At 34.1% G+C, this 17,410-nt stretch overlaps 2 protein-coding genes and 2 non-coding genes across 9 annotated transcripts; all 4 read right to left on the reverse strand.

Moving 5' to 3' along the window:
* Positions 1–1,862: 1,862 nt before the first annotated feature.
* On the reverse strand, positions 1,863–6,666 carry LOC107990804 (uncharacterized). 6 transcript variants are annotated; one of them, XR_007824398.1, is made up of 6 exons: positions 4,992–6,646; positions 4,355–4,589; positions 3,805–4,038; positions 3,624–3,723; positions 2,157–2,333; positions 1,863–2,055 (listed from the first exon to the last, which is right to left on the reverse strand). XR_007824398.1 is itself a non-coding variant. In XM_051091139.1 (3 exons), the coding sequence occupies exons 1-3, from the start codon at positions 6,198–6,200 to the stop codon at positions 3,919–3,921; spliced, it is 369 nt and encodes a 122-aa protein (XP_050947096.1). In that variant the 5' UTR covers positions 6,201–6,625; the 3' UTR covers positions 3,566–3,918. The 6 variants fall into 6 exon arrangements, 1 of the variants encoding a protein (XP_050947096.1); XR_007824399.1 differs by having other exon boundaries at positions 1,863–2,333; positions 4,355–5,748; positions 6,187–6,666; XR_007824397.1 differs by having other exon boundaries at positions 1,863–2,333; positions 3,624–4,038; positions 4,992–6,651.
* On the reverse strand, positions 6,316–6,478 carry LOC127151644 (U1 spliceosomal RNA). The gene has a single exon (XR_007824690.1). It is a non-coding gene; the product is annotated as a U1 spliceosomal RNA (small nuclear RNA).
* Positions 6,667–7,314: 648 nt separating the features above from the next.
* On the reverse strand, positions 7,315–16,226 carry LOC103489156 (CSC1-like protein At1g69450). Its single transcript, XM_008448178.3, has 10 exons — positions 15,159–16,226; positions 14,385–14,540; positions 13,976–14,039; positions 13,399–13,608; positions 13,009–13,200; positions 10,918–11,216; positions 10,201–10,477; positions 8,973–9,248; positions 7,846–8,079; positions 7,315–7,761 (listed from the first exon to the last, which is right to left on the reverse strand). Exons 1-10 carry the CDS (start codon positions 15,437–15,439, stop codon positions 7,606–7,608), a joined length of 2,145 nt encoding a protein of 714 aa, XP_008446400.1. The 5' UTR covers positions 15,440–16,226; the 3' UTR covers positions 7,315–7,605.
* Positions 16,084–16,245, reverse strand: LOC127151643 (U1 spliceosomal RNA). The gene has a single exon (XR_007824689.1). It is a non-coding gene; the product is annotated as a U1 spliceosomal RNA (small nuclear RNA).
* Between the last annotated feature and the right edge of the window lie 1,165 nt (positions 16,246–17,410).

The raw sequence follows: 17,410 nt of genomic DNA on the forward strand, positions 1-17,410 counted from the left end.
CAGTTTCATTGGTCTGTTTTGTAGCAGTGTGAAACAGTGAAAAACAAGTAGGAAGGAATTGAAAAGCAACAGAATAATGTGTGAACAATGGAAAAGACAAGGCTGTTTGGTACCTGATTTTGACATTCAATTTGTATAATCATAATATCTTATTTAGATTATCATCATTGGATCATCCAAACCACCACCAAATAGTTCTTATGACAAACGACATCTCCATATCACAAATACCATACATCTTTTAAAACTAATCAACATCTTAGAAAAATAGAAGTTGTCTTTGTTATATAAATAACCTGTCCACCGAAATACAACGATTTACATTATAATTTCTACTTCATTTCATAAAAAAGAAAACAGAACTTCATACGTCAAAGTGAACTTAACTCAACAATAATTTTGTAAAAGTGTTTTATTTTCATCGCAACCTAGAGTTCTATTAGAAAAAGAAAAGGAATATAAATACATACCACAAGGTGTCATGGAGATTGAGTTCGACTTTTGAGTATTAAAAAGGCACAACAAAAGTTGTTTCAATTACGGCGACAATGATAACAACAATTTAATCAGCAAAGTTTGATTAGTGTCGTTCAAATCTCCCACTCCAATTTACGCACATGATTAAGGAAAAGAAAAGGCCAAATAGAAGTAAGAATAATATAAATTGAAAGAAAAAGAAAAACATGGCCATCTGCCAAAAAGCCACCTTTTTGTGCTCTTTTTATACATTTTACTCATTAACATGATTGGTGGGAGTGAATGGAGGATAAACATTAAATGGGATATTGAGCACTTGGGGAAAGGTGAGTCTACTTTTGCCTTTTCTTGTGTTCTCTTTTCTATTTGTTTTCCTAAGAACATTGTATCTATATCTTAGGATAGTGTTTTTTTTTTCCTTATGGTCAAATATGCAAAATTCAACTCGTCACGTTCCACTAGTGTCGACAGCCTTCAACTTTCACCATTAATATATAAACGCCGTCGACAATTTTTTTTGGCTTTCGGTTGGATCAGCCAACATTTTAGGCTTTTGGCTTGACTTGACAAGAATAGTCATTACTAATCTAGGTCAATCAAATCAATAGAAAATTTTCATCTAAAGTTGTTTTGAGGAGTAATAATCACTTTAAGAACACATAAGAAAAACAACCTATAATAATTGTTGTTGTCTGGACTATAGTAAACAACTTATCTGTAGATTATGATAACTACAAGTGGAAAGTGGTGGCCTATTTAATCATGTTTTTGTGCAATGAAAAGACCAAAGTTGGTTTCGGTGGGGATAATGGAAATACTAACACAAAAGGAAGAGACTAGACATCTTCCAAATCCAAATATGAATGTGATAGAGTGGGGTAGTGAAGGAAATAGACATATTATCCTTTTTAACCTCTCCTGGCGAGAGGTAAACAAATGGGGTTGCAACCACTTGAGATTGATCCTCATAATCTTTGCTTGAAGACGAAAATTTAAAGCCAAAAGAAGAAATCTTTGGGAAATGATGATGAATTCTTTGGGTTTCACCAATTAAAAAGAATCCAAAGAAGTGTCAGGAGTAAGATATACTTGTACCAATAATATATACATAATGGGTGGGCAGCATAACGCCAATTTAGTGGTGTTGCTTATCACAACCATAAGGTCCAACACTCAAACTTATTCATACCCATATATATAATTCACAGGAAATTAAAGCCATCTCTCTCAATAAGAAATATTTTTGATGGATACACTTAATTTATTGGTTGAATTAAGGTTTATTTTGGTCTTTTTTCAATCTAAATATTTTGCATTGGGAGAGAATGCTAAGGGGACAGTTGGCCCATCTTACCCAAGTTGGTTGTTAAACGACTCAACTTCAATAATAAACACTATCGAGAAGTTTACATATTTATTAAGAAACACTATCTTACAACTTTGCATCTTATACTTCTTAACTCCAACATATTGATTAAAGATTTTATAATGCTACAAATGTCCACCAAATTATCAAAAAGGTATGGGTACCTTGTAATGTATTGTTTTTCTTTTCCTCTTGAAGAAGTCTATCTTTATCTAAATAAGTAGCCAATAGATTGAGAAAGAAGAAGATATTAGAATCTAAATAGGTAGCCAATGCATTGAGAAAGTAGAAAATATTAGAAGCTTGATCTCACAGGTTTGTGATGAAGGGGGGCCAAAGTTTTGATGAATGTAGAAAGTAGAAACATCCACAAGGGGAAGAGAGAGAAAGAGACTTTCTTCTGTACCTTCTTTTGGAGTTTGAATGAGTAGAATTGAACCTGAGTTAAAGTCAAAACCGTAGATGCAAGAAATTGTGGAAGTGGAAAAACCTACCAGCAAAAAGTAAGATACATTAGTTCTACGAATAGATTGCAGTAATAACCGGTAGATAGGGCCATACAATTATAATCCAATCAAAGGAAGCACAGTTAATTATTATCATGGTAATAAAAAAAAAAAAATGAATAAATAATCCATTTACTGTGGGGGCCAAAAGAAGACAAAAGTAGAACTCATTAGTGGTGAATTTAGCAATAATGATGTTTTAGACCTATGAAAAGGAATAAAAATAATGACATGTGAACAGTCATATCACTGTGGTCCTTATGAATGACTTGAGCTTGCTCGCCTATTTTACTTTCTGTCAACTTTGTTTTGCTTCCATGCATTCAGAAATTGCTCAAGAAAAAGAATCTGGTTGAATTAAAGAAAATAAGGGAAGGAATCAGTTGTTTGGAACTGTATGGTAGACAAGACTACATAAGAACAAACGTAGCAAATTTAAGCCTTTGGTTCCTTCACGTTGTCCTACTCTTATTAGTTAATTACAAGGCTATAAGAGGGATGTTTCAATAAGGCACTAGTCAATAATACTATTCTAATACGACTATTTGTTTGGACTACTAAACACTGTACATTGTAAACTACACCCCCATGAATAATTTATATGCCTATTCTAATATTCAAGCATTGGACAATAGGTTAAGAATTTTGAAGATTTTTGCAAAGTATCCAAACACCTGCATAAAAAATATCCAACAAGATAACCAAAACAGGGCAAATAACTATCCCTGATTTATATAACGGATCAGGGAAATTCAGGGCCAAGAAGATGGTATCAGTTTGTGGATTCAAAGCCCGGTCCACAAAATATTTGAATACCAAAGGAGCCGCATCTTCTCTAATCAATTTTAAGTTTACATTAAGAAGAGACTGGCCTCAAAAACTCACAAGACTCGGGATGAAAGATAATTTCTTTCCAATATATAGCTCTACCATACGCTTTACACTTACTTGAAAACCAAAATATAAATGGTCTTGGAAGCGCCCTTCATCAACTGAAGAACAAGTGAGTTTCTATAAACTGATCATGAACGTATGTAGTAAGTACGTCACCCGCAGTTACTTCATACATCTATCAATCATTTTTAATCTTCAGCAGTAGAAATTAGTGGGCAGTTAAGACCGACAACATTTTTTAATAGAAATGGGCCGAAGGATTGGAACTAACAACCTTCTAGTTTTCAACACATATGGATGTAAGTTTCAACACATGCTGATGCAAGTTGAGCTAAATTTATTTTGATTTAAAGATTATCGGCACTTGCGTTGAAGCTTACAAGAATCAAGGCAGGGTCACCATATTATGGTGACCAATTTATCTAGATATTCAGCTATTGCAGGGTCATTCTCGTCGTCTCTATCCTTCTTTATCAAAGTCTGAGAACAACGTGCGGTGTTAAGATCAGCGGTAGGGGGAGTAGAAGAATAATATTGCAGAATTATAGCAACTGAACTTACTTCTGCAGAATAAGCATAAAAATTGGGTAGGGACCGTTTCCGACAGTATCCATTAAAAACAAGTGTCGAAGTGGAGAAAGAACACCAATGAAGTTGATGCGTCGGCGAGCCCCTTCAGTGTGTGTATTCCCACAGCGATACCATGCATGAGTAATAAAGAAAAATCATGCAACTGTGCGCAATCTCCCAGAACTTCCCGCCAGTTCCATACTTGGGTGCATACACATTTACGAACTGCACGTTATACATAAAGCAAAAAAAGCATTATTGCCGAGCATATGAGAAATAACTTCCAGTTTCAGCAAACGAGAGAAATATGCCAACCACAAATCAATAACACAATTAAAACACTCATAGATGATGGAACTGCTTAAAACTGAAACTCAAACAAAAAAAAAAACTATTTTTAAATACTTGGCATATAGATTTCAAATTTAAGTTGTATTCTTTTTAGTTTATGAAGATGATTATTTCCAGATCCATTACCAAATGAAACTGAATTGAAACAAAAACATGACAGACATAATTGTTCAGTGATAAGATTTCATACCATGTGATTCATTTTAAGTTCTATCTGAGAACTAAGATAATAGTTCGAACTTCGTAATAGTTGTATTGGTTGAAGGGTTAAAGTGAAGGAATTTTCAACACTGTCACCGATACTTCTCCCCGCAAGAGCAGGAATTGCACGAACTAAGATGGTAAGCTGATGAAACAGAGGCTTGGATGAACAAAAATAGCGGATCCTTCTTGAAGAAATATAGTCGTACTCCAGCAGAGCTAAACTGCAAAATTAATCAACATCATTCCCGTACAGATTTTTTTGATCTACAATCAAGTTTAGACAGATGCCAAGAATTATTACATATTGGTTATGTGTGAAAATACATCCCTCTGTACTATCACACTCACGCATTTAAGAAGCTAAGATAATTGGTTTATTTTCAAAAACGGATCATTCTTTTAAAAGTGCAGCTGTTAAATCATTTTTTGGATGCACAAATGCTCATGATTTTCACCAGCATGGGATCCTAGGATAGAGTGCTAGTCAAGTGGCTTCAGAAATATTAAATAAATATCACTGAAGCATATATGCAAAGAAGCACAAATATTTTACTTAATCACCAACGTAGTACAGTAAACAGCAGATATGTTTTGTGATATTTATCTAAAAATCAGAGAAGTACAAGTTGTAATGATCCTCGAGAATGTGAATTCCAGTGATCACTAATCAAGGCAAAAATCTTAGAAACAAAATCATATATCCAGTACATTCTGCCATCAAAGGAAGCTACTCTTTCCAAGATTAAACCCTTAAGAATGTGAGCAACCTAACGAGTTCCAGATAAGTCAGCAAGAAAATGAAAAGTAAATATCGAACACATTGTGAGAACATGAAATGGAACCCATGAAAATGAACTTGCATACTCAACAAGAAAACACAGGTTTAATAAATAGACAATGTCCATTGCTATATATAGAAATGGTTGCCTGGCTTGAGAACAGATATTCTTCTAGTATTAATCAAGTAATGTTTTCAGTTGAAGTCTTGAAGATAGAGAACCAGAAGTCACCGTTAAAGAATATAAAACAACAAGACAAAAGCAAACCAATGCTTTACGACTGATCTAACTTCCCCACATGTTCTTTTCCACCAAGAACTGGTAAGAATGTAGTACAAATAAAACAAACGATGGAAGTCACCTAATCGTACAAATAAGGAACTTCACCCAAATCTAACTTTTAAAGGAAAATGCACTTCTTGCCTTGCTTTCAGTTTTTGGTGTAGGCAGGAAGTAAATTAGCTCCCGCTTTCATAGTAGCTTCTTCGAAGCTTTTTAGTCCTACCGTGAACCTTTTTCTAGTCCAGTTCAGTTCAAGGAGAATCAAATCTTTGCATATGCAACTCCCCCACGATAGAAAATGGAACAGATAAACAATTTCCTGAATGAATTTAGTAACCGGAAAATCACAATTCGCATAAAAATTACCGCATTCAGACCTAAAGATGACAAAACCTCGTTTTCTGAAAACATCCAACCCCCTTTTTATCAAATTGGTTGTAGAGCGTATTAAACCAAATGTTAGTACCGCCGCTAAATAAAAACGCCACAAAATATTAGTACATTTGTTCTCCATTAGCAAATACGAGCACTATCAGAAAAACAAGTGCGGAATGGAAATTCTCAACAAGAACGACTCGCAATCGAATGAATATCGAACTGTCAAGGTCCAATCTATAGGAATTTACAAGTCCAAAAGTAGAAAGAAAAGAAATATGGAGCAAAGAGCAAAGTAAACGACGGAGTATGGAAATAGAATTCCCTAACCACCCAGCAGAATCTGGAAAAACCACACAAAAAAAAGGGAATCCAAAATCACCCGGCAACGATCATGAAGACGAAGATTGACGGTAAAAATATTTGGTAAAGCGCGTTCTGCAAATGAAAAAGTTCAAACGAAATCAAAACACCGAAACACTAAGTCAATAATTTGTTTAACTAATTTTGGGAAGGGGCCGCGCGAACGCAGGCCCCCGCTGCCACAAATTATGACGTAGGCTCTGCCACTTTGGGCAGACCTTAGGCGGGCACCCCTCCTAAAGTGCAATGGAGATCACCAACCTAGGCCATGAGCCTTCCTGATCGCCCATTGACCCCGTCCAGGTAAGTATGTTTCAAAGGTTGAACTTCCTTCATTTATATACTGCTTCTAACTTCTGCTCTTCAATCGTTTTTCCGATGTGGGACGATCTTAATACAGGCTTCCGTTCAACCCATAAATGGGCTGTTGGACTTTCTCCTTGTGAAGAGCCGAATGGGCTCTTAGAGTTGTATCAAGAAATTTAAAGGCATATTTTTTTTTCCTTTCTATTATTGTTTTCTAATTCGTGTTACTGATATTGTTTCAATAAACATATTTTCATTTGTTTTTTAACTGACGTAATATTTCTATAACAATTTTTTCTTGGTCTTTTTAGTTTGCCATTTTGATCCTTTTATCTGCTATCAATATTGAGAAACTTTCCAAATTTAAGAATATTTCCTCTAATTTTGTCAAGTTTAATTTACGCCAACACTTCTTCTTCCTCGTGTTTGGAGGAACCCTGCTTTTCTCTTGGGAGCTTCCACTTTAGGGGAAGACGAAATCTTTTCGTGTGGGAATTGTTTTGTTTTAAGAGAAAATTGGCATTTTGAAATAAGGATACATATAAATGAATTCCAATTCAGATGTTCATATTATTTTCATAGAGAACAGTTCCAATGTAACAAATAAACAATAATAAATCGAAAGGTTACCAAACTCATCTTAAAAAAAACCATTTTGTTTAACTTTATTGTATATATCAGCTGTCACATACAGAAAATTGTGGTTCTCGATGCTAATGGGAGTATGAGCATGAACTATAAGTTGAGAATTTCAAGGAATTTTGTGTAATTTATTGACAGATCATGGAAATTCAGAGGCAAGAAGATGAGATTAGCTCAAGGTCGGGTCAAGGCAAATATATGAAAATTAAAGGATAGAGACACTTTTCCTCTAATCAATCATAAATCTGTACATAGTCTTTCCCAATTACAGTATCTTTACCCTATCATAGACTTTTTATTCAATCTTTCTACTGATATGATATTATGTTACAAAGACTTGAAAACCAAAACACAAATGGTCTTGAAAGTTAAAACGACACTCTTCATCATTCATCAACTAAACAGCAAGCAACTTCACCTAACCTCATCACACATGCATGTTGCAATATACATCATCACCAGTCGCTAAAGATATATCCATCGGTAATTTCTAATCCTCAGACATCAGCGGGCGGTTAAGACTGTCGGCATTTGTAGTGAAGCTTACAGGCATCAAGGCCGGATCACCATACGCGGTGACCAATTTATCAAAAAATTCAGCCATTGCAGGATCATTTTGATCTTCTCTATCCTTCGTTATCAAAGCCTGAAAATCAACAATGTGGGTGTTAAGATCAGTGTTAGAGGGAGTTGAAGAATAATATTGCAGCCTTACGGCAAGTAAACTTACTTCTGCAGAATAAGCAGAAAAATTGGGTAGGAACCGTTTCCGACAGTATTCATTAAAAAGAAGAGTTAAAATGGGGAGAGGAACCACTAAAGTTGAAGCGAGGGGAAGCCCCTTCAGTGTGAATATTCCCACAGCTATAGCATGCATGAGTAACAAAGAAAATATCATGCAACTGTGTGCAATAGGCCAGAACTTCCCAGCAGTTTCATACTTGGGTGCATACACATTTAGGAACTGCACGTTGTACATAAAGCAAAAGAGTGTTATTGCCAAGAATACGAGAAATAACTTCCAGATTCAGCAAACGAGAAAAATATACTAACCATAAATCAGTAAAACAAAACTAAAATATTCATATCGGATAGAATATTATCAAATTTTTGCTTAAATTTGAAACTCAACGACAAAAGTCTAGTTTAACTAATGTAGGAACAATCTTGTTTATTCTTCATATCTTTGTTAGTTTTCTTTAATATCTTGTATTTTACCCATGTTTATTCTTCATATCTTTGTTAGTTTTCTTTAACGGTTGCCCATCTTTTATGTTATTTCTCCCTGCCTCCCTATAAATAAGGCAGCTTAGTTTGCATTTGGCATCATATCATTAATAACGTTTTGAGGATTCATTAGCGTGAGTTAAAAAGCTTGGCATATAAATACTTTACATTTATGTTGTAATTTTTTAGTTTATGGAGAAGATTATTTTCAGAACCCATACCAAAATGACTCATAAAAAACAGAATTGAAATAAAAACATGGAAGTCATATTTGTTGACCGTGGGTGATATAAGATTTTATACCATGATATAAGAGTAGTTTGAAATTTTATTGTGCAAGAACTTGGGTCCTAAGACAGATATAACTTCACTACTTGAAAATAAAAATAAAAATGAAAATAAAATGAAATGACAATAACGATAACAATACATTATCAAATATGTAAAAAAATATTGCGACAGAAATATATATTTTAACATGGAAATTTTCATCCATGGGTGAAAAATGTACATAGAAGTTAAAATTAACAATATTTCACATGTCGATAGGAAAAAACCACAAGGCAGAGTCTGAATACATCAAACAGAAATTTTGGTACAAAATTTAAATAGAGAGAGAAGATGACAAACCTGGTTGCGATAGACTATGTACTCCAGACTGAAGTAGACAAAAAGGAAGGGCAAAATAAGTGGAGCTAGAAAGAAATATGTGATACCAAGAAGTACAAAAAAAAGAATATTTGGAATGTCCTTGTGGTAAGGAATGGATGGAACTTCTAATTCGTCGTCCGAGTTTCCACTGAAAGGTCTCGTCACAAGACTGGTAATAAGAGGGAAGAGGTTGATGAGTTCAGATAGTGAGCTCGTCCATCCAGATGTGACAACATAAGCAATAAAAAATGAAGCCTACAATCAAGACAAAGAGTCAGAAGTATAAAACATGGTGCCTCATGATCATATAAAGTTCCCAGTTTTATTTATAAATAAATCCATTATTTCTATAACGTCACCAAATTAATCCTTTATTCAACTTTGGATATATATTTGTAGTCGTAGAATCTCCTCCAGATTCTCAGGCTCCGGATCAGCCACAGGACACTATGCCTACCTAGGATTGTAAATTGTATAAACCAATTGATAGATTCCCCATCATACTACAATACAGCAGGAGAGGCAAGGGAAATATGCACGTGTGAATAGCTTAGCTGTTAATGAGCTGTAGGTTGCTAGTTAATAAGTCGGTGAGGGATTGTATAAATATGAGTTTACTTGGCGGGAACTGTAGTTAAGTTTTGAGAGAGAATTGTTTAGGCTTGTTATTTCTCGAGAGATAGAAGAGGAAGAGTTACCCTAATCATTGAATTGAGATATTCTCAATTCAATTACATTGTATTCATTCATATCATTCATCAATAATATCGAATTACTATTCTTCCAAATTCGGGTTCTATCACCAATGTAGTCAACTAATGATTCCAGAAACACCCTATCTGGAGTATGCTATTTATGAAGGCTAGCAAAGCATGGAAGCAACAAAAATTTTGATGTCTTTGACCGAATAACTTTTACAGTGATAAGAAATTTGTTCAAATGATATGATCCTCAAATAGAAGTGCGAGATTCCAATATATGAGTGAAACTAAGTTTTAAAATGGTTGCACTTGTACAACAAATTTAATACAGCTTACGAATTTAACAACCTTGCCTAGCCAATTTAGACATAAACAAAAATGTAAGAACCAAAGACACTATAGCTAAATCTCATTGAATCATATAAGTCAGGCTTGAAAGGATATACAAATGTGACAATATGACAAAATGGCTCAAGGAAAGTTATCATAGGGACACAAGGCTTCACCTGTCCGGGTACAGCCACAGCAAGCTTCGTAGGAATATTTTTTGGCTCAAAGACCAATGATAGTTGAGACAGAGCTGTTCCCGAGAAGACAGTAGCAAAGAAAACATTCCATATGGTGAACCACAATACTTTGAAACATGCACTCTTTTTTATGTCACTTAAAGAAATATATCCTTGGATGGATGAGAGACATTCCATAATAGGGGGCACCATCTTCATAAACATTTGAAGAATAAGGCTAGGAAGATATCCTGTTATTACTTGACTAATGAATGTTCTGTAATATAATCAGAGGTCAAACATTAGAACCTCAGACAAGCAGGAGAAGGTAAACCACACACAGGAGACATTTAGCATTTATTGAATATCGTCAAACAAAAAAATGATCAACTGTTTGTTGATCAACAAGCAAACAGTTCTCCAAAAGGGGAATATATATACGTGGGCTTTAATTGGCTTTTTTATGCTTTCTGTGACAACTCCAAAAACCAAGTATTCAAAGAACTAAAAACATTTCATCTGAATTAATCACTCATGCTTTCTATGACGAGTCTATATTAATAGCTATCAGATTCATATAAACATCGACTTCTAAAGATTCTTAACTTCAGTTTTTGGCATTGCTCAAGAAAAATAATAACAACTAAATAAATAAAAGGAGATGGAGGAAAGAAATGCTACTTCTAACAAGAGCTAGGTGAAAGAGTGACCACTTACATGGTAAGAATGCTTTTAAGGAACGGAAACCAAATTTGCAACTGATTAAGGTTAGTCAGTCCTTGCACCAAAACAACTGGTATAAAAAATAGGACAATAAGAAGGAAACATGCAACCGCAACTCCCAGCTTAGATAACCATCTTTGCATAAATGTTGAAGAAAAGAAAGGCCAATATACATCGTGAGGCTCGGGAGCTTGCTCTGTGACCCATTGAATGGGATTATTCGATTGTTGCATATGCATAGAAATGGCAGCACCATAACGTGACTTGAAGGATACAAAAGCAGCTGGAACTTCCTTTTGCAATGAAGAAAAAAATGTCAATTAGTTTGATTCGATCTACCAAGCAGTGTGACCAGGAAACACCTTTCACATTAGCCGTACAAGTCACTTAACAATCCTAAATCCTAGAAATTGGCATAACAAGAGATGACATGTCAATCTCCAGTAAATCACAATTCTAAATATAGACAAATAAACAGAAATTTCTGAAACAGTTAAATGAAAGCATTCCAATTTAGTCTTGATGAACTCCAAAAGAAAACAATAAATAATACAGACTATTTGTGGAAGTTCTAACTGAATATCACGGAAATTATCTGTTAGAACACTTGCTAACAAGAACAAGATCTTAATTTATTATAATGAACTATAAGAAAATCCAAGATAAACTCAAGTATGAGGCACTTGGAATCTCCCTCTTGAGTACTCTCACCCAAGCCCTAAATCACTCCACAGAATAACCTCACCCCATTAATGACCCTCCCTCCATTTATAACAAGATGTAGCCAGTAACCGCACTTACATAATAACTACTAGTAACCACACTTTCACGATAACTACTAGTAACTTCCTAATTATCTAACTACCCTTACCCCTAACCCTATCCCTATACTAATCTAATAACCCTTATACAAGATAAACCCATGTATAATCATTCGCAGCCAGACTTGGACGTAAGCATCACAAATAAATTCCATTTCACAAATAAATTCACTGCATCAAGGCAAGTAAACAGGACAAAGAATTTCCATGTTGTGAAAGCACCTTCACCTTGCTAAAAGGAAAGCTATGGGTAGAAAATGAAATTCCATTGAGGAAAGAAGGAAAAGCCCACAAAACTCTTCCCATTGTATCTCTTTCCTAATAAACGAGATTTTAAACTTAAGCTTTATCATTGTACCATTTCGAACCATATAATCATTCTTGAAATTATTGCAATAATCTAATTAGATGTGTTATTCTGTTGTAAACTAGAAAATTTTAGAAACATATAAGAATATGTGTAATGTTTGATTTTCAAGAGTGACACTTGCTGCTCAAGTCTATTGTCCAGAGACAGAAACATTATAAACTGACAAGAATTCCTACAAGTACGCGAATGCTCATTTTTCACTAAATGTGGTGGCTTCATTGGTTGGATTGTGTTGGGAAACAAATAATTTGCATTTGACCAGGTAATTGTAGGTGACTTTAACAGATTAAAAGAGACGTGCATGACTAACTTTATATTAATACTAATTATTTTTTATTCCTTTTTTCTTTTTTTTGTAAATTTGGGTTAGAACGTCGAATCAAGTTATTTTAAGAGCCAATCACCCAACCCCGTCCATGTTGGCTTAATTAATTTGTATCCAGACAAACTGATAACCAAACCCAACTTAAATGATTTCGAATAAGGTTGATTGTGTTACTTCATTGTCACTTTTTTTTCTTTTGTCTCTAATGTCGGGGTATTTTCTAAACTTAGTCCCTATTCTTTTTTCATGATTATGGTTGTTATTATTAATTTATGAACCAGCGATCAAACTTTCATGAATCTTTCTTTCAATTTTCCCAATAAAAGTTTCATTTCTCTTTCTCATTAAATAAATTGATTAAATTAAACTAATCCATATCATCTAAGGATTTTAAAATGAATTGCATACCTTTCAACATTTTTAGCTATAGCCACCACATTGATGAATGTCAAACTTGGTTGACAATAAACTTACCTTGCATAGTACTAACTATTTTTAACTTGAGATTCAGGAATAGATTAAAAATGCATCAAAAAGAAAGAAAAATAATTCAATAAGGAAGTGCATACTTTTCCAGCCGATGAAACCTCCGATTGTTCTAATCTCAGATGTTGTTCTATGTCTCCTAACCTTTTTCCATATCGATCAACAAGATCAGCCTTCCTTCTGAACAATCCAAAACAACTGCCACGATTAGAATTTACTTGTGCAGGATTTGATTGTAAGCGAACAAGCTTTCTGTAATATGTTTTCGCATCATGCTGAGAAAAGAAGAGAAAAAAAGCACAACATATTAGATAACTACAATAGCATATTTAAATGCACCAACAGCCGGTGTTCATGTGCAACTCCAACATGAGAAATGCAGACTGAGGAAATGAACCTTGTTTTCCTGATACAAGTTTCTTTCTTCATGTAAGAAAAGAAGACAGGAGATGAAACATAAGTCTAAAGCTTACAATGAGGCCTCGAAGTTTGCTTGTCCGACGAACAACTGTATGAGACAGATAGGTTGAAGGGTGATACTCAGTGAAGAAATTCTCAACAGTGTCGCTGATGTTTCTTCCTGGAGAAGCAGGAATTCCACGAACTAAGATGGTAAACTGATGAAATAGAGGCTTGGATGAACAAAAATATTCAATCCTTTTTGAAGAAATATAGTCGTACTCCTGCAGATTTAAACTTTGAGATTAATCAACATTATTAATTAACCATACAGATTGCCTTGAACTATAATTAAGTTTAGAAAGATGCCAAGAGTTTGTAAATATCGGTTATGGGTGAAACAACATCCTCTGTACTGTCACACTCATGCAGGCATTTAAGAAGCTAAGATAATAGGTTTATTTTCAAAGACGGATCATTCCTTCCAAAAATACAACTGTTAATTGTTATTTGAGTGCACAATGCTCATGATTTTCACCAGCATAGCATCGGAGGAAAGAATGCTAGTCAAGTAGCTGCAAAAATATTAAATAAATATCACTGAAACATATATGCAAAGAAGCACAAATATTTTACTGGCTTGTCACCTACATAGTACAGTAGACAGCATATATACGCAGTGATAAGATACACAGCTGAAAAGTGGATCCATAACCTGCCAACTCGAAGGAACTGAATTAGTTTTGTGGTATTTGCCTAAAAATAAAAAAACCAGAAGTTGTCCAGTGATCCACAAGAACGTGAATGTCATTGATCACTGACAAAGGTATGAATCTTAGGAAAAATGTAAAAAATTAAAATATCAAAACGCCAAAAAGCTTGCATCACATCGTGTGCTTACATAATATCTGTGGGTAGGTGTCAGAAAGCTGAAACCATTTGAGCAGAAGATCATTTGAATATCTACTCTCACAATTAACCTACACTTAATCTACACTTAAAAGTATTCAAATTTAAGCATCCATTTGATATTAAATATAAAATCACGATTAGAACATACCAGTGTGATCCGTCCTTTACATTGGAGATAGTGAATACATCTAGGGAGTTATTTGAAATATTAGCAATGTCAACATCCGCAAGTTGATCTCCAGAACAGTTGACTGGAAGGAGAACAAAAATTCCAATGACCCCAGCAAATAAAAGCACCTTCAGGCTGCAAAATTTTTCAAACCCAAAAAATATAATAATAATTAGAAGGCGTTTTAAAATATGAGTGGAACAGAATAAATATCAAACAAACCCGGTGCTACAGAAAGTAAAGAACTAAACGGACCACTGTGAAACAGGCAATAACACCCATGAAAAACGAAATCCATACTAAAAAGGAAGACGTAATATTTAATAAATAGATCATGTCAATTTATGGTTACCTGGCTAAACAACAGATATATTTCCAATACAAATCAGGTGATGTTTTTGGTTGAAGTTCTAACTAGAAGTGACAGTCAAAGAACATAAAACCAGCAAGAAGCGAAAGCAATCCAATCCTAACACTGATTTCACTTCCCACATGTTCTTTTCCTCCAAAAACTGGCAAGAAAGTAAAAAGGGGAAGTCATCTAATCACACAAACAAATAAGTTCTTTCTTTGATTTCTGTTATTAGTTTTAAAAGGAGGTATATTAGCTCCTGATTTCCAATTATTTCTTCGACCTTTTTACTTCCCACTCCACTATACGATCTAAGTCTTACTTAGAAACTTTCTCAGTTCAGTTCAAGGAGAATCAAATCAAATGGACAGAAAACCAATTTCCTGGATAAACTAAGTTACCTGAAAGTTACAATTCGCATAAAAACTACCGCATCCAGACCCGAGGAAGACAAAAGCTCCTCTTCAGAAAGCATCCAAGCTTTTTTCAACCAATTGGCAGAGGGTATTAATCTTTCTAGGTTGAAATCACTTCTCTGTTTAGTCTTTCCTTCAGCCACCAAGCGTGGTATATAAATGCTATAGTAAGCCGGTTGTTTTCTCAATATAGAATAGAGCACCAGAAACGAAAAACATATTGCAGAATTTATTCCCACGGACGTTAGAAGTGCGGAAACAAACATCGCCCCAGAACTAAAATTCGAATCCTCGGCAAAGTACACTAACCCCAAACCACAGATAGCAAACAACAGTATTGCCGCTGAACAAAAACGCCACAAATAGCTTTCTACACTTTTTCTCCAGGAGCAAATACGAACACTAACATAACAAACGAGTGAGAAATGGAAAATTCTCAACAAGAACAACTCGCGATCGAAAGATTAGATGTATTGAACTATCCTGGTTCGATTTACGCGAATTTTCAGTCCAGAAACATAAATACACTTTCAGAAATTTTATGAAAGATGACCGAGTAGAATAATCGACGGTTTGAGTAGGGAATAGAATCTCAAACCTCCAGCCGAATATGGAGAAGCCACAACAAAAATGGAATCCGAAATCACTCGGTAAAGAACATATCGTGAAAACGAAGATCCGATTCACTACCCTAGTCCAAGATCAGATGGTTACTTAAATAAAACACTAATCACAGTTGCCACCATACAGAGAAGCGCGCGCGATCTGTAGTGACGACTTAGTTTGAACGAAATTTAATTAACCGGTTTTACTTAGAGCGCAGTTTATAGATTTAATCATCATTTATCCATGAGTAATTATGATACTATTTTGAATTGTGCCGAGTATTATTTAATCGTACTATGATTGGGAAGGGGCCGCGCGAACGCAGGCCCCCACTACCACAAATTATGACGTAGGCTCTGCCACTTTGGGCAGACCTTAGACGGGCACCCCTCCGAAGTGCAATGGAGGTCACCAACCTAGGCCATGAGCCTTATTGATCGCTCATTGACCCCGTCCAGGTAAGTATGTTATATCGGTAGTAGTTCATTACTTTATATACTGCTTTTAACCTCTGTTCTTCTTTCGCTTTTTCGATGTGGGAAGACTTTGGTGCCGTTTCTATTCTATTAAGTGGGTTGGGCCGTTGGACTTCCTCCTTGTGAAGAGCCAAATGGGCTCTTGTCCTTTAATCTTGCGGCATTGCAAATATAATTATTATAATTATTACATTCAAAATAATTATTAAAAATTACAAATATAATTATCTTTGCTATATTTATAATTTTTTAAAATATTATAGTAATTATTATAAAAATTGTTTCTCATCGTAATTACTCCTATATAAACATAAGACATACAACATACAACTATCTTTAAGAATTACATATATACTAAAATTTGTTCGAATATATAATAATATAAGTCTATTATCGATAATGTTACAAATAATATAAGTCTATCATTGATAATATTATAAGAATCTATGGATCGGAAAAGTTTTCCTAACATCGCTCATATAAATTTGATTATCGTTCAAAAATTACTGCTTATTAAAATTATCCTATTTACAACTTTTTTTTTCTGATAACGATGTTATTTCGATAAACTTATTATTTATTTTGATATTCTCTAGTATAAGTCAAACCTTACACTTAATTTAAAACTCAACTAAGTTCACATTAACTATTAATAAAAATACAATTCAAGATTGGAAGTTTATTATTTTCCCTTTCATTTATTGAAAGCGATTGGAAGGAGGTCTGCATCTTTCCCATTGAAATATTCAAATGTTGTGTTCAATTGAATAAACTAATAAAATAATTATATTAGGCAGAAATTCTGCACCTATCACAAACTTTTCTTCAAAAGTAATTAAAAAATGTTTACGCAAACAAACATTAGATAAGCACATAACTATGTATATAAACATGTCACATGTGTTATAATAGCTGCAAATATAACAATCAGATCAAAATATTTATAATTCTAGCAACGTTTTAATAAAATTTATATATATAGCAAAATACATGTAAAGTTTATTATCAATATATCATATTGCACACATCAGTCTATCACTAAAACATCATATAAGAATAGCACATATAAATTTTATTATATTTAAAAATTTTAAAAAATGTTCTATATACTCTATTATTATTGTAGGGTAGTTCAACGATTATTTGTTGAACAAA

The sequence above is a fragment of the Cucumis melo genome, chromosome 10 (assembly GCF_025177605.1).
Source record: "Cucumis melo cultivar AY chromosome 10, USDA_Cmelo_AY_1.0, whole genome shotgun sequence".
NCBI classification, from domain to species: Eukaryota; Viridiplantae; Streptophyta; class Magnoliopsida; order Cucurbitales; family Cucurbitaceae; genus Cucumis; species Cucumis melo.

Bases quoted from the DNA above. Each gene is read 5' to 3' on its own strand.
- LOC107990804 (XM_051091139.1), bottom strand. The intron at 4,039-4,354 runs GTATGAAATCTT...TATAACGTGCAG, and splicing joins AACTTAAAATGAATCACATG to TTCGTAAATGTGTATGCACC.
- LOC103489156 (XM_008448178.3), bottom strand. From the start codon at position 15,439: ATGTTTGTTTCCGCACTTCTAACGTCCGTGGGAATAAATTCTGCAATA. The intron at 14,541-15,158 runs GTAACTTAGTTT...AAAATTTTGCAG, and splicing joins ATGCGAATTGTAACTTTCAG to CCTGAAGGTGCTTTTATTTG. The intron at 14,040-14,384 runs GTATGTTCTAAT...TCGAGTTGGCAG, and splicing joins GTAAAGGACGGATCACACTG to GTTATGGATCCACTTTTCAG.